A 17241-nucleotide genomic window follows, 5' to 3' on the forward strand; every position below is an offset into this window, starting at 1 on the left:
GGAAGGGAGATGTTATTCCTATTTTTGTATTAGTTTATTTAATAGATGCTTGTTGAGTTGCTGCTTTGTGTAGACCCTGGGGCTGCCAGGCGCACTGATGATTCAGAAGCTTTAAACAGACAAGAAAACAGTCACTTTTGGTCATGATTGGAAATACAATGAGGTGGGCAGAGTCATGGTCCCCAAAGATGGGGAGACAGTCTTGAATCATCTGAGTGGGCCTGATTCTATCATAGGTGACCTTAAAAATGGAGGGGGGAGGCAGAAGAGTGGGTCAGAGAAATGTGATGTGGGGATTCAACCCACTACTTCTGGCTTTGAAGATGGATGAAGGGACCACGAGCCAAGGAATGTGGGCGGCCTCTAGAAGCTGGAAAAGGCAAGGATATGATTCGCCCCTAGAGCTTCCACAAAGGAATGCACCCCTGCTGACAACTTGATTTTAGTCCAGTAAGCCCTGTGTCAGAAACTAACCTACAAAACTGTGAGATAACAAACTTATGTTGCTTTAAGCCACTAAGTTTGTGATGATTTGTTTCAGCAGCGATGGCACGGGAATAGCCACAGTAAGGGAAATCATGGGATGCTCTGGGATGAGGTACCATAGGTTTGGAAGGTGTCTGCACCAAGTTCTAGAGGGTAAGTAGAAATAAACCAGGTGGGAAGGGGAAGATTAGTGAGGGTGGGGAGAGAGAAAGGATATTTAAGTAAAGCTCTGGATGTGACAGAAACAGTGACCACTTTGAGGATTAGTAATTGGTTCATTTTTGTAGGTAAATCATAAGGCTTGGAGTGATGAGTTGATTCTTGGAAGGTAAGCAAGACTCAGACCATGGAGAACCTTGTGTGCCAAGCGGAGTTTAGGGGTGATGAAAATGATGCTTGAGGAGATAGGCAGCTGCCCGAGCTTTCGCAGCTAGTAATGGTAGAGCCTCGTCTGCCTTGATCCAAAATCTGTATTCTTTGGCTTTCATAACCAACAAAGTAGCCATCTCTTACATCATCCGAAAGTTGTTTTTCAGCAGTTTCCTACAAAGGGAATATTTTTAAGCAGAATCTCTTTTCCCACTGATGACCACTAGATAATTTGACAGTTTTACAGTAAATGCCCTAGTTTCTGGATTCAGAATGTGCCACTGGTCACCAAAGTGTGCTGCTGGTAATTACCCAACTCGGTGGACCCAATACTGTCTAAGGCCAAGTTCTCATGATCCTCTCCCATATTTCCTTTGAAGCATCACTTTAGGATTTCCACCTCCCCTGCTCGCCTGGTCCTTTATGCTTCTTGGGTATGTAAATGTCTCTCGTGTATAGAGAATTCCCTGAGTTCACTCGTAGGCTTCTCAGATATTTGCATCCTTTTCCCTAGTCTGGGCATTTTTTGGCTTCAATACAGCTAATCCATAATAACCTGTTTTGACATTAGCTGTTTGCCGTATAACTTATTATATACATATGAATATTCTTAAAAATAAAGGATACTAATCATGTAAAATGAAAGTATTTGACTTTACCAAATTCTATAGTCACTAATTTTGTCTGTGTTCTTAAAATAGGAATTGCCTATTCATGGTCGATTAATTGCATGTGTGTATTCTAAGTTTCTGCTTTTTAGTATCCTTTGGGCACAGTCTTTATTTGGTTATTCTTAATACTTTTTCTGTTAATGTTTTAAAAATTGAAAATATGGGCAAGGTTAGGTGGACGATTAAACACCACTGCCAACAACCACCCAAATTCTGATGAGTAACTTCTAAATATTAAAAATTAAAGAAATATATGCAAATGATTACAAAAAAATTTAAACGTGCTAAAAGATTTATAACAAAATATAGTGGTTCTCTTACTGTTCATCACAATCCCTCTCTCTAAGGGCAACTCCTTTGTCTTTTTTTAGCTTCTCCTATGTCGTTTATACATTTCCATATTCTAAATAAAATGAGTATATCATTATCTTCCAATTTATCAATATTAGACATTGTCTATTGACATCCTCTTCTGGTAAATATATAGGATATGGCTTTCCTATGCCACCATTCTCTTCCCTTCTTCATCACTGAATTTTTTTTCCACTTTTTTTAATCGTGGTAAAATACACATAACATAAAATCTACCATCTGAACCATTTTTAAGTATACAGTTCGGTGATATTAAATATATTCATATTGTTGTGCAACCATCACCACCATCCATCCCCATAACTCTTTTTGTCTTGTAGAACGAAAACTCTATACCCATTAGCACTAACTCCCCACTCTCCCCTCACCCCAGCCCCTGGAAACGACCATTCTCCTTTCTGTGTTTATGAATTTCACTACTCTAAGTACTTCACATAAGTGAAATCATACAGTATTTGTGTTTTTATGACTGGCTTATTTCACTTCGCATAATGTGCTCAAGGTTCATCCATGTTGTAGCATAGTGCAGAATTTCCTTCCTTTTTAAGGCTGAATAATATTCTATTGTATGTATATACATAGACATTGTGTTCATCCATTCATCCGTTAATGGGCATTTGGGTTGCTTCCACGTTTTAGCTGTTGTGAATGATGCTGCTATGAATATGGGTGCACAAATATCTCTTCAAGACCTTGCTTTCAATTCTTTTGGTTATATACCCAGAAGTGGAATTGCTGCACGGTATGTTAATTCTATTTGTAATTTTTGAAATTGCTGTACTGTTTTCCACAGTGGCTGTACCATCGCATCACTGGATTTTTAGATAAGCAGATATGCAGTGTTGACATTATTATGCCTGTCTAAACATCATTAACACCCAAGCACTAAGGTTTACTACAATTTTACTTCCTGTCTGTTTGTTTTACCTGAAATTAATAATTGCCTTGCTTTTATTTGCTTGGGTTTCTTTGCACCTATTACTAATTCTTCCCACATTTTCCAATGGCCTGACAGTATAATTTCCCACAAAATCAATCACATTAAGCAGTCTGTCACTCCTCATATTTTTTCTTGGAGACATCTCTTCTGGAGACATGCTCTCTAGGCCTACTGCACAGCAATAATCGTGGGGATTTTCTGTGCTTTCCTCCTAGTTTGGCATCCCTATTTCCTAGATCTCACGGGTTTTTTTGGGTCTTCTTTTGGGTTATTTCCTTGTTTTGTCACAGCGTATCTTTGGTTACTCCTGTCAAGTTAAAACAAGAAACACAGCAATTGAAATGGTGATGACAGCCCTCATCTGATGCAGTTTGGATTCATCCCCCTCTTTTCTGAGATCTCCTTTCACCATTAGCATGAGAGCCTGCTTGCTTGCCCCTGTGTTGGATCTCTTGTTTTTATGCCTCTCATATCTTCTTTCTTGATTTACAAACTGACTTTTGTGAAGGACATCTCTCTGTATATCCTTGAAAAATGGTGTTTGGGAGGTACTTTTAAAGGCATATTGTAGGGGCCGGCCCCGTGGCTTAGCGGTTAAGTGCACGCGCTCCGATGCTGGCGGCCCGGGTTCGGATCCCGGGCGTGCACCTACTGACGCACCGCTTCTCTGGCCATGCTGAGGCCGCATCCCACATACAGCAACTGGAGGGATGTGCAACTATGACATACAACTATCTACTGGGGCTTTGGGGGGAAAAGGGGAAATAAAGGAGGAGGATTGACAATAGATGTTAGCACAGGGCCGGTCTTCCTCAGCAAAAAGAGGAGGATTGGCATGGATGTTAGCTCAGGGCTGATCTTCCTCACCAAAAAAAAAAAAAGAAAAAAAAAGCATATTATAAATAGGTTGTCATTATTCTATAAATACTTATTATAATACTGTCATAAGGACTCTGAGAAATAGGGAGCTATAAAAGACTGCTTCTGGCTGCAGCAAATTTACAGAATAGGTGGACAGACAAGAAATCTCTATGATATAGTTAAAGTAAAATTTAAGAGTGCAATAAGATCATAATCGAAGGGCTTTTCCAGGATACATGTGATTAATTTCTGTATAACGAGGAGTTCTGACCTTTTATGAACTCAGAGCAAAGAAACCTAACTGGGTTGGGATGTTCTGAAGGATATAGTCCTTAACCCTCAAAGGATTGGTAGGATTTAAGTGGAGATGGTCAGATGGTCATTTATATGTGGATATAAACTTTTTGTGTGGACGCAGTATTAAGAATATTCTAGAGAAAAAGGTGCATACCACTTTCACCTGAACAGAGTATTGGAGAGAACTAGGGGGTAAGGCTGGAAAAATAGATTACTGATAGGTTATGGAGGACGTTGAGTTCCAGGTGAAGCAATTTGAATTTGTTCTGTAGGCAGCCCAACGCTATTAGAGGTTTTTTAGTAAGAGGAGGTTAATGACATTTCAGAATGTCATGTAAATGGAATCATAGCACATAGCTATTGTGTCTGGCTTCTTTTACTTAGCAGAATGTGTTTGGGATTCCATCCATGTTGTTGTATCTATCAGTTTGTTTATTTTTATTGCCGAGTAGTATTCCATTGTATGCCTGTACCACAGTTTATCTGTTTACCAAATGATGACATTTGAGTTAGTAACAGTTTTTTTCTATTATGAATAAAGCTGCTGTTAACATTTGCATATGGGTTTTGTGTGGGCATGGGTTTTCATTTCTCTTGGGTAAATACTTAGGAGTAAGATTGCTGGATTATATCTTAAGTGCATGGTTAACTTTATAAAAAACTGCCAAACGGTTTTTCAAATGGCTGTACCATTTTACACTCCTACTTGGAATGTGTGAATGAGGTTACCCTACATTATCACCGCACTTGGCATAGTCATTTTCTTACAGCCATTCTATTATGTAGTGATATCTCCTTGTGATTTGAATTATGTTTCTCTGGTGATTAATGATGCTGAGCATCTTTTCATGTGCCTATTTGCCATCCATATATCTTCTATGATGATGTATCTGTTTAAATCTTCTGGCCATTTGTTTAAAGAATCTGTTTATTGATGTGTAAAAAAGATACTTGTTCATTATAAATTCCAAGAATGCAGAAAAGTACAAATAGAAAAGTAAATTACCTTACCCAGCACCCAGAAATAACTTTTAATATTAAATTAACATTCCAGAAATTTCTACCTTTTTCTGTATATACAGATAGAAGGTCAGATGGATGGATGGATGATGAATGGATGGATGAGTGGATGGACAGATAGAAAATATATATATGAGATTGTATTACATGGGCTAATTTTTTTAATTGTGATATAGTCCATATATCATGAAATTCACCCTTTTAAAGTGTACAACTCAGTGGTTTTTAGTGTATTCACCATGTTGTGCAACCAGCCATACTCTTAATTTTAGAACATGTTATCACCCCAAAAGAAGGTGCTGCTAACTACCCGTTAGCAGTCAGTTCACATTGCCTTCTACTCCAATCCTAGGCAACAACTAATCTACTTTCTTTCTATGGATTTACCTCTTTTGAATATTTTATATAAATGGAATCAACATGTGGCCTTTTGTGTCTGGCTTCTTTCACTTGGCGTAATATTTTCAAGGTTCCTCCATGTTGTAGCATGTATCAGTACTTCATTCCTTTTTAGGGTCGAATAATATTTCATGTATGGGTATACTACATTTTGTTTATCAATTCTTCTCTCAACTGATGGACATTTGGGTTGATTCTACTATTTGATTATTATAAATAATGATGCTATAAGCATCTGTGTACAAGGTTTTGTGTGGACATATATTTTCAGTTCTTTTGGGTTTAAATACTTAGAAATGAAAATTTTAGTACCCATTTTTAAAATTAAATTGTTTTCTTATTATGGATGTTGAGGTTTTATAGTTTTAAAGTTTTAAAGGTTGAATTTACAAGTGTATATCTCTTAAATCATGCAACTCCAGGATAGTTCTGCGATTTAATTTTGATGTAGATTAATGGAGAGTTTATAAAAGCTTGATTTTCCAATGTCTTCCAAATAAAATATTAAATCAGCTTAAAGAACGAATTTGTATTGATCTGAATTGTTTAAAACTATATAAAGTAAGCCATTTAAATTATTTTTATTTTATCTTAAATATTTCTTTATATTTGACTTCTTCCTAGAATTCATTTAATCACTCATTGTATGAATATTTATTGATATTGCTGTTTGAGTGTCAGGCATTAGACTAAAGTATTGAAATAAAATGTGTGGGGAGGGGCCGATCTGGTCATGTACTGGGTAAGTTCACGCGCTTTGCTTTGGTGGGTTCACAGGTTTGGATCCTGGGCGCGGACCTATGCACGGCTTATCGAGCCATGCTGTGGCAGCCTCCCATATAAAGTGGAGGCAGATGGGCACAGATGTTAGCCCAGGGCTAATCTTCCTTAGCAAAAAGAGGAGGATTGACAACAGATGTTAGCTCAAGGCTAGTCTTCCTCACACACACACACACACACAAATGTATGGGGAATAACAATATATAATTATGAGTTGTAAAATGTAGTCATAATTATTTTATGATATGGATGGGATTTTGTTAATATTTATGTCTCTCTCCCTGTCTTCTCACAATTCACATTCGTCCTCCCATGGAGGATTATTCAAGACACACATACAGATAAATCTCCCAGTTAAGTTAGGTACTTAAATAAATAACGGTTCCTTGGAGGCTGTGTGTTCGTTTCTTCTGTAGGGTGGGCATGACGTGGACTGTCACAATCTAAGTAATGGGGACATCCCTGTCCTATTGTCACTCGCAGCATTACTGACAGACAGAGTGCCTTGGAGGCCGAGCTGAGGACAGTGCAGGCCTCTCGCCGGGATCTGGAGAACTTCCTCAAGTGGATACAAGAAGCAGAAACCACAGTCAACGTGCTGGCGGATGCCTCGCAGCGGGAGGATGCTCTTCAGGACACCGTCTTGGCCAGGGAACTCACACAGCAGATGCAGGCAAGTGCACGGGAAACTGCAACCAGTGTTTTATTTTGGCTTTAGATCCATCTGCATGTCAATTTATTACCGTTACACAGGGAGGTTGTCACCTTATTGTGTTATGAAGTCCTTGCTCCCCTGTGAATAAGTGGTTTCTGGAAATAAGATCTGTAAAATGCTTTTACTTAATAGAGGAAACACACCTTGTTTTATGGAAGTAATAATTGTTTACTTAGACTTATAGGCTCATAGCTCTTCTGTTTTCTGTCATTTTAAGGCCTATTACAGTTAGCCTTATTGAATCCTAAATTATAAGAACATTTCCTCTTAATATGAAGTTATTTCTTCCTCTGTTTATTATAAATATTTAATACAAAAGCTGCAAAACTCTATGGCTTAGTTTACAACTAGGAACATTAGGCTTGAAGGTATACTTTCATGTCTTTATCTTGATAGCTGTGATTGCTCATCAAGTCTGAGACTCAAGTTTTTCTTCTACACAAAATGCGAGAAGACAGCATCTTTCCTTTAAAAAAGTTAGTGAAGGATCTTATGAAGCCTGTCTGAGTCCTTTTTCTGCCCCTAAGTTTCTGCCTCAGTGTCTTTGGATTTCCCATCTTCTTCGTGTAGAATGGCCTTCTCTGGCCAATCACAGGCCTTCTCACTTAGATCTTGGTCTAGAACTTATTTCAGTGGAGAAGTCTCCTAGTCTACTACGGTTTTACATCTGCTCACTTCTTTATACCATGTCACTCTCGCATGATTTGACGGTTCTTATTTCTGATGTGCTTGTGAACTCATGATCCAGTGACACCCGATGGGTGTCTCCTCCTCTCCCAGTTAATCACATGGTCCTTCAAAGGCAGAGATTACATTCTTCCGTATTGTTGTCTACGCAATGCTCTGTGTGCTGATTCTAAGTAAATCCCAACCTCGGGACCCTTGGAGTCTAACTTCGCCATTGTGAAATTCAGTATGATGACCTTTTTTGAATCCTTTCTTAGGAATGCTTTTTCCCTTGAAACTTCAAAATGTTAACAAATATCCGATATTTACGCAAATATTTACGCAAATATCTGGATCTGGATAAAGGGTACAGAAGCTTTTTTGGAACTATTCTTATTCCTACAGATTTTCTTTGTTTGAAATGGTTTTCGTTAAAAAGTTATAAATTTTTTTTTAAAAGGACCTTTTTGGAAAAGATGTATTTATAACTTGTTCCCATGCATAAAAACTAGTAGGATGTGTTACGGTTGAATTCTCAAGATTAATTTAACAAAAATCTGTGTTTACTTATATTACCTCTTATTTCTTATTCATTGCATAATACACTTGTGATTTGGTAGTGAGAGTGACCAGGCAAGTATTGAAGTTAAATATGTTTTTTGATCTCACCCTCTAGAATCCCATCAGGTCATCATAAATGCTAACTGATAAAATATTTATCTATCATCTCATTTTTAGGGGGTTATAGAGGGCTCTAAATGTGGATGGATGCTAGAATATATTATTTTTTGTGACCTAAACAACTATAAGCCTGACCTGTAAATGCTCACAGATACTTAATTTATATGATGTTGTTAAACTCAAAAGATACATAGGCTATGCTGTTGAGTAGGTAATGGCTTATAGACAATGAGCAGAGGAGGCTTGAGATGAACCTTGATGATGAGCGCCAGGAAAACACAGACCTTTTTTAGAGTTTAGTAATGTCTTCTGATGCATTTCATCTTGGGATGTATTCTTACCATAGCCAAACTCATCTCAATATTTAATGAATATTCAGACTGTGGAAATAAATGTAAATAGAGATGTTTAAAATCTTTCTAAATAAAAATAGCTAAGCACAAGATTACTTGTCTTATGGCAACCAGCATTAAGAAAGAAAGGTGGGTGACTAAAAATACTAAAATACATTATAACATGTATAGCAAATGCTTCTCAAAAATAATTTAGTAATACTAAAATAGTCTGTTTTGGCTTATAGAAAGTATTAAAGAGGGCATTTATTAAGAACTTATTAAAATCTCTTTATCTATTTGCTTATGTTTAGGATGTTTCACATTGTGGTAATTTGCATCATTTTTCATTCCTTTTCTCCTTTATTAAATGTTCTTAATTTTAAAACATTCTCTCCATTTTATTAAAAAACAATTCCATGGCTTTATTTTTGGTACCTTATAGATTGATGATTGTAAGAGACCTAGTGCGTTTTGCTGAGTTATTTCTGAGGCAAGAGAATTTTAATTTTCCTATGGGCTTTTGTATTAATGACTCTCCTTTTGTGTGAGTGAACAGATAGTTAAAATGAAAACTTGTTTGGAAATGGAAAGATGTTGAAGAAAATGAATATACAAAAGCAACTGAAATCATAAAATAGATTTTCTGGGGGCCTGTTTGGAGATGGTGGTGGGCAGTTTATGAGTGCACCACGAAAGATGGAATAAAGACCTTGGCATATGTGTGCTCTGTACACATGGGGTGTATGTAGAATTGCTTGCACAACATACTCACTGATTGTACTTTATGTGTTATGACAATTGGATGCAGAGTTATGGTTTATGAAGAAGAAGAATTTTATTTCATATTCAGTTTAAGGTGAATTTTGGGTAAATTTTGATAAAGGGTAGTTTGGAAGCACAATGGAAGATGAAGATTAATTTCTGAGAGTCTGCTATGATATATGCCATTTCTGTTAAGGATGGATGATCACTTGGATATATGTATTTATGTTGCATTGCCCTGCTGCAAGGCAGTGAAGTTTTACTCCTCAGCAGAGGACTATTAGCAAGAGAAAACCCAATCCTTAGAAGACTTACAGGAGGGAGAAGCTTCTGGATTGCTGAGTGCTCCAGATCGTGGAGGGTCTTGTATGACTCGCTAAGTATTTTATGTTTTAACCTGGTGGCAATGGGAAGTCATTAAAGGATATTAAGCAAGAGAGTGATGCAGTGGGATTTGTATTTTTTAAGAATCTAGCTGTTGGAATTATGAAGAATGGATTTGAACTGGACAAGACTGACAGCAAAGCAGTCTGTTAGGTAACTCTTGTAGCCATCTGGTTGGAGGTGATAACGACCAGAAATGAGGCCACGGCAGGGGGAGTAGACTTGATAGTATGGGTGGACTAAGGAAGGGGGAAGGAGTAGAGACAAAGAAGCTTGCAAGGTGGTATTAGAGCCTGAGATTGGGAATATAGGAAAAGAAGATGTCAGGGCAGCAGTGCAAGTGAGTGGGGAGTGTGATGAGATGGTAAATCCATTTGACTGTTGAAAAGAGGCATTTGAGTAACATCCAGAAGAAGTTGCCTGGTATGCAGTTGGTCACTATGAATTTGTATTCAGTTGAGAAAATTTAGCCAAAGATGCAGGAACTTTGTTTTTTTTTATTTTGAATGAAAATCTATTATTGACTTTCCAATCAGTTTCTCTCTTAATTCAAATGCATTTATTCTGAATTTTCATGCCCACATTCTGGGATATTACTATCATTTTAATTATATTTTAAGATATAAGCTTTACATTTTAGCAGTATCAATTAATTGAGATGCTCTGATTCTTTCTTGTATAAAATCCTGCTGCCTTTCTGAGGTGGTATTATGATAGGTGGCTGTTTTTGCTAACAGTATGTGTTTGGGGATTATTATGTTTTCATCTCCTGTGATTTCTTTCAGCCTAATTTTCATCCTCTTGTCCCTCAGGTGCAGACTTTGATAGTTTAGATTCTTTCAGATCATCCCCGGTACCCAGCTCCATGCCCAGCAAGGTTTTTTGGGGGTAAATACCTACATTGTGGAAACTTCACCTACTGGTTCAGGGACAGGAATTAAAACTTCACATTTTTTTTTTTTTTGGCGACAGGTTTATTGACATATAATTCACATACCATACAATTCATCCATTTAAAGTGTACAATTCCATTGTTTGTAGTATATTCACAGAGTTGTGCGTCCACTACCATACTCCAATTAGGACATTTTCATCACCTCAGAAAGAAACCCGTACCCCTTAGCTGTCAATCCCCCATTGCCAACTCCTCAGCCTGCCACCCCTAAACTATCACTAATTTATTTTCTGTTTCTATATATTTGCCTAATAACTTAATATTTTTAAATTACATCACTAATTAACTACCTCTTCTGGTTTTGGCTTTATATAGATATTTTGACATTGTTAGCCTGTCCAGAAGGAGGCAGTATAGGTTCTCAGAACAGACCCAAAGGGAAAAAATATACAAGCAGAAGCCCACAAAAACACTGCTTGATAAACATAACCCTCTAAGACCCAATGTAGGACTTTAAATCCTGCTAAACTGAAGGACTGAGAAGGCAGAGGAAGTAAAAAAAGAGAAACAGATACTTTAAAAGACTGCCTTTCTTTTAAAGAATCATGACAATAGGAGAGAAAGGTGAAAGTGCAGCATTATCCAGATTATTAGTTTGAGCAGGACACTGATAATGAGAAATGTCTGGTTTCTATTTCTGGCTGTGCTCATTGACCCTGTCATTTAATCATTCTGGGTTGTTCTGTTTATTTCCTAATAATTCTTTACCCACATTGATCTTTATCATGGTATTCAGGCTGCACTAGACAACGCATCTCAAACATGTACCCGTACATCTAAAAGCCAAAAATTCTGTACTGAGTTTTTATTTCATATAGTCATGTCATTTATTTCTGACTCATAAGATTAAAACAGCTTTACGGCAAATAAAATGAGACCACGAAGATGCTGTCTAAGGGGAAATGTGGTCATTTGGAATGTTGGTAGTCAATTACAGACTTTTTTTTGGTTTGTTTTTTATGAACTTTGCTGTTTAATTAGAGGAGTCCTAACCTAACATTAGAAATTCGGTTTCTAATGGCTTTCATGCTAGGCAGGCATCTGTGAGCCCACGGACGGCTCTGCTTTTCGGGTATCTTAGGTAACAAATACCCCCTGCAGATATTTTTTGTTTTGTTTTGTTTTAGATGATCTTGTTCTGAGTCCCGTCTGGAGGTGATTTATTAATACTTAATGTATGGGCTGATATCAGTAGAGGCAAGTACCCTTCTGCTCTTCTCAAGATTTATAACAGGGTCTATTCACTCATCCCACAGAGCCCAGTCAGAGCTGCATTTAGCCGGGTAGTGAAAGCATCCTTCTTTAGAGTGAGGCAGTGAATGCCTCTCGATCTCTTCATATAAAGTGGCTACAAGGCATGCACCGTGGTGCTGTGTAGAATCTCTGATCCCAGGGGATGCCTGCTTTGTATCTGCAGCTTTAATGTTTCACTTAATATCCTTTTTGGCTACTGAGCGCGCTCCTCTCCGGCAGCAGGCAGCGTTCGGCTGCTCAAGTTGCTTTATTTTCTGTCCATGCCGGGCTGAGCAAGTACTGTCTGTGAGCATCTGCTGGGGGCTTTCTGTGTGGCATCTGTATGTTTTTTAAATTGAGAAGAAGTTGAAAGAATCTCAGCCTCTTTTTGCCTAGAACGTCAGCCCCTGTCTCTTTCAAATGCATTCCTGGAAACGAGCATGCTCAGAGCACTGGCAAATCATTGTCCAGTGACCGGGAGGAAATGATCATTGCTCTTAATTTATAATGCAAATTCTGAGGTGTCTCCAGAAGTGTGGTAAACTTAAAATGATGGCTGTGGTGAGAACATCTCTGCAGAAAGTTGTGGTTTTGTTACATCGTTTGCAAAGGATGGCTGTTTCTTCTCCTCGGTATCAGAAGCTCTGTAAGGTAACTGAGTGATTGAAAATGAGGATCTTGGGTGTCTGACAATGCTGTTTCTCAGGTTTTAAAAACTAATCCATGTCAGCGTTCTTATCGAGGAAAGATTCCTTTCCTTAGTGACTGACTGTAAAAACTGCTCAAGTGTTTTGCTTAATTAAATTTTTGTTTAAATTTTGCATATTTCATTTTGCAGTTGACAAAATCTTGCCTTCTGAGAAGGGCTGGGGAACTGTTTGGAGAAAATATGGCAAAACTACCTTCATTAAGACCTGTTAACTCTGTGATACTTAGTGGTGTCTTAATATTGAATGGCACATTAATCTTATGTAAATTTCAGTAAATTGAAAAGAGTTAAAATAATCTTTCAGTAGATTGCTCAAAAATAGTCCATCTCTTTCTAGCTAATTTATTTTCAATTAAAAGAATAAAGCATATTTTGGAAACTACTAGACTTAACCTCATCATAAAATATCCCTTATATTCTTGAATCTTCATATTTTATGGTTAAACTCGAAGAGCTTAATTTTATTTGGACAGGTGGATTAAGTACACTTTCAGGAGGCAACTTGTTTGACAGTTGCAAATTTCAAATACTACGTCATCCTACACATAAACCATTGAATGAGCTCCTGTATTTTTTTTAAAAGTTAGCTATTATATTTTTGATCATAGTTGTGTTTTATTTATACTATCTTCATGCTATCTCATTACTTTTGTGAAAAATTGGAGCGATTTAATGAAAAAGGAAGGAAGGAATTGTATCAGGAATGTTAAAGCAATTTATACAGCTCTGCAGTACCACATTCTTACTTTATATCATATTCTTAGTACCATTCCCAAGACTGTATCTTGTTGTACTGTTAGCTGCCCAAACTCATTTGTAACCAAAACAACTGTCTCTAGAACAGTATTATTTTTCTGATGACATATAATATGACATGGCCAAGTGTCTAAACTGTGCATATTATATGGCAGTGGATTAGGGTGAAAAAGCAGTATTCTATTAACTTTATCATCTTTTTATTTCTTACAGTTTGGTCAATTAAATGTATTTCTGTTTGGAAACTTTCTTGTCTTGGAAAGTTCTAGGAGACAGGTTATGGTAGTGGGCGTTCTTTGCAGAAATACTTAGAGGTGTTTCATTTGCGTAAGAAGTTAATTAAAACTTAATGCAACTTAATAGTTAATTCATTCATAAAAATTTGTAAATTAATTATTTCAATGTGTTGTGTTTTGGTCCACTCAAACAATAAATTTATTCTGGTAAAATATTTATGTACTTCATGAATGAACAATTTTGATAATAGAGAAGAAAAGCTCATTCACTAATGCAGATTATTTTATATTTTTAACTACAAGTATGAATATATAAAGCATCCTTTTTTTATTAGCTGCGTCCTTTTTCTGATCCATTGGTATGCAGACTTTCACAAAATCAGGTATTTTTCTCAAGTCATGTGACCAAGGTATTAAGTTAGTCTGAGTTATGAAGCAGTAGAAGTTCAAATTCTGGAAAAAGTTGCTCAATTAGTTTCATAATTATACCCCAAATAAGCACAGATTAAGTTACTGAAGTCTTTGGGTAAGTTAATTCCCATCAGAAGTATTCTTTGGGCAAACTTCTTGAGATTTATAATTTCCTAAAGAAACCAATAAATTTAAATGTTTAGAATACATGTTGCTTTTTTCTTTCAGGAAATTAAAATTTGTATCATTTGCAGTTCAAATGTTATCTTCCACATTTCTTTTCTCAGATGCAAAATTGACTGCCCAGATAATGAAATGAGAAAAGTACAATTCCGGTACTTTCCAGCAGGTGTCAATGTAAGGCAGTGATATATGAGATTTTGGCAAAAGAACTGGAAATCCAGAATAGGGATTGGCAAAATTACTATGAAATAAATCACCTAGTAACAGATATATTTTATTTGCTTGGTTATAGTTTGAAAACTGATCCTAATTATTGAACTAGATTACCTCATATGATATAAATAAAAGTTTTAGTTGCAGAATTAAATATTAATTAACAGGTGCCATCTCAAATACTGACATAGGTACCTACACCAACTGAAAATAGTTAATTGTATTTAATTGTCAATAATCTGTGTCTAGTACTTAAAAGTTTAAATATGTTTGGTGTTTATTTGCTTTGAGACGCTGTGAATTCTGTTCCCCTTAAATTTTAAACGCTAGCACGACTTTCTCTCTCCCTTTACCTCCTACCTTCTCTAAATTTAGTTTCTTAGAAAGGAAACGCTGTAAGTTTCAGCGTCTCTTCATAAAAATATAGAGGCAGTCTATTGTAAATACATTTACAGACTGTAATGAGTGAGAAAAAATGTTGCATCAACTAAGGAAGATGTGACTTTTAAATTCTTATTGTCATTTTGAAATCCATTGTCTGTTAATATTTTATCTCCCTTTTTCATTCCTCTTTAGGATGTCTATTTTTACATATTATATGGAAATTCAGTCTTTCATCAGACTTTTTCCTCTGTGGTCCCTCGTCTTTCTTTGCTTCTGTTCATACTTTTCTTGTCTGTCAGAAAATAGCTTGTGTGTCACACAATTGGAAATTTGTGCTGAATATTCTCATGTTGTGATTTTTCCTGTGTGTTTGAAGAGGGGGGAGGAATGAAAAGAAGCACTTGGAATTCACAGTTCCCAGAGTTAAAATATGCTCCCCCCCTCAACCTATTTACACATTCACTCATATATTTTTGTCTTTAAAAATATTTCTTGCTGGTTATACATTCCATAAAATTTGGGCAGGAAACTGAAACAGAGGTGCTGCACTTAGAGGTATAATTATCAGCGTTGAAATGGCCCTGATGACCTAAAATCACCTCATGCTGGATGCTAATTTTTCCAGATCTGGTTTTGATTGCTTAGTTCCTTTAAACTATTAATGACTATAAAAAATAATTTTTCTTCTAATAGAGCATGGTAAAAGCAAAGCTGAATGTAAATGATTAAAAAAATAAGATTGACTTTCATTTGTCTTCACTGTTATCTGATTATTTGGGGATATTTTATCATTAACATCTTTGCATTAAAAGCCAATCGCATTTATGTTGAGTCAGAAAGGAATTTAATGAGTCCTGTTTTCTTTCTTAATAAAATATTTATTAATTGAGGACATGGTCAAAGCAGCTTTTTGTAAAGTAGATGGAGATACGAAGCATTATAGAAAAATGATAAAAATATAAAATTAGTGTTATAAATTGAATTCCTCATGATTTAAGCATTAAAAAAATTTTAATTTAAGTAATATAACTTCTATTTGCCTGCATATATATATATGTAAATCACTTTAGCTTACATGGTTTTAATCATTTCCAGACTTTTTTGATCATGTAGTTCTATCAGTAAAAATATTTTAAACGTATATATATATATGTGTGTGTGTGTACACACATGTGCACACACATATTTACTTAAAAATTATACACATATACTATGGTGAAATCACTTATTAAATATTTATAGAGCATAATTTTGTTCTTACTTTCTACCGTTTTCTTCTTGCACCCCAATTGCTTGTCTTTTTCTCTCTGTCTGGTATACACACACTGTTTTGGTGACCACTGAGGCACATATACAGTGAAACTGGCTATTCCTAGCCTAGCCTCCTGGAGCACTCGGGCTTTTAGAATGGTACTGATCTTAAAGTCATCCCTGAAAAACCATGTCTTCTGTGGTATCGGAGCAGCTGCTTCTGAGTACTCAATTGGAAAGAGACCAGAATACTCCAGCCAGCAAGTCTGGATTGACCAGTGATGTCTACAAAAGGCTTGCTGTGTGTGTGTGTGTGTGTGTGTGTGTGTGTGTTCCCATGTAAACAATAGAGAGCTATGTGGAGGCTTATAGTGCCAAGGGGTAAGGGTGTATGACCACAAGGCACATAGTCTCTGAACAGATTCACTGATGAAGTAAGTTCACACACCATTTTTCACCCTTTATTTAGAGGTAGTTTAGTTTCAGTGTGTGTTTTTCAAGAAGACACGTAATGGAATGTTGTATTTTCAAACGATTTACACCCCATATAAATTTTATATTTTTTATTCTCCAAAATTCCCCCACCTTTTTCTCACATGGAAAACTCTGCTATCCTTGAATAATTAAATCCTCGAGTGTTCTAAGGCAATGGGGCTTTACTTTGTCATGATCTGAGTGTTGAGGTGTATATATTTTAAGGCCAACCGTCAGATTCCCTCGGTTTCTCTCCATAATCAAATCACACGCATATTGTTTGAACCACAGGAAAGGTCAGAATCACGGTCTCTAGGCTGGAGGTAGAACTCCAGCTGATCATATGAGTGAGCATTGCCTCTTCTTGGATTTATGAGAAACTCTTGGTTTGGTTACTTCAGAAAATTTGTGAAGGCTGAGGTATTTAATGGAGAAAAATGCCAAATGTGCCAAATTTGCCTACACCTAACCCATCTCCATTGATGCCTTAGACATGTTGTGTCTGAGCTGTATGACACCTGGGAAGACTATTTCCCTAACTCTCCCTCTATTGCCTCACGCCCTCAGCGGGTTGAGGTTACAGATAAAAGTGAGATGGGTCATTAGAGACAAAACCTGCATCCCTACTTGTCATCAGATACTTTCTTGTGGCTTCCAAAAGCAGGGGCACCATTTTAGATGACTCCCTGGTCTCTGTC

The 17241-nt window shown here is 36.6% G+C and overlaps 1 protein-coding gene across 7 annotated transcripts in view; it reads left to right on the forward strand.

Annotated features, from left to right (window-relative positions):
- Positions 1 to 17241, forward strand: part of UTRN (utrophin) — a 504353-nt gene that overhangs the window by 254280 nt on the left and 232832 nt on the right. For all 7 annotated transcript variants that reach the window (XM_087425184.1, XM_087425188.1, XM_087425183.1 and 4 more), the window contains one exon: positions 6679 to 6868. In XM_087425184.1, the coding sequence (XP_087281310.1) occupies positions 6679 to 6868 (190 nt within the window). The remainder of the gene's footprint in view (positions 1 to 6678; positions 6869 to 17241) is intronic.

Source organism: Ceratotherium simum, chromosome 38 (assembly GCF_057802395.1).
Source record: "Ceratotherium simum simum isolate JZ-2026a chromosome 38, ASM5780239v1, whole genome shotgun sequence".
Taxonomy (NCBI): Eukaryota; Metazoa; Chordata; class Mammalia; order Perissodactyla; family Rhinocerotidae; genus Ceratotherium; species Ceratotherium simum.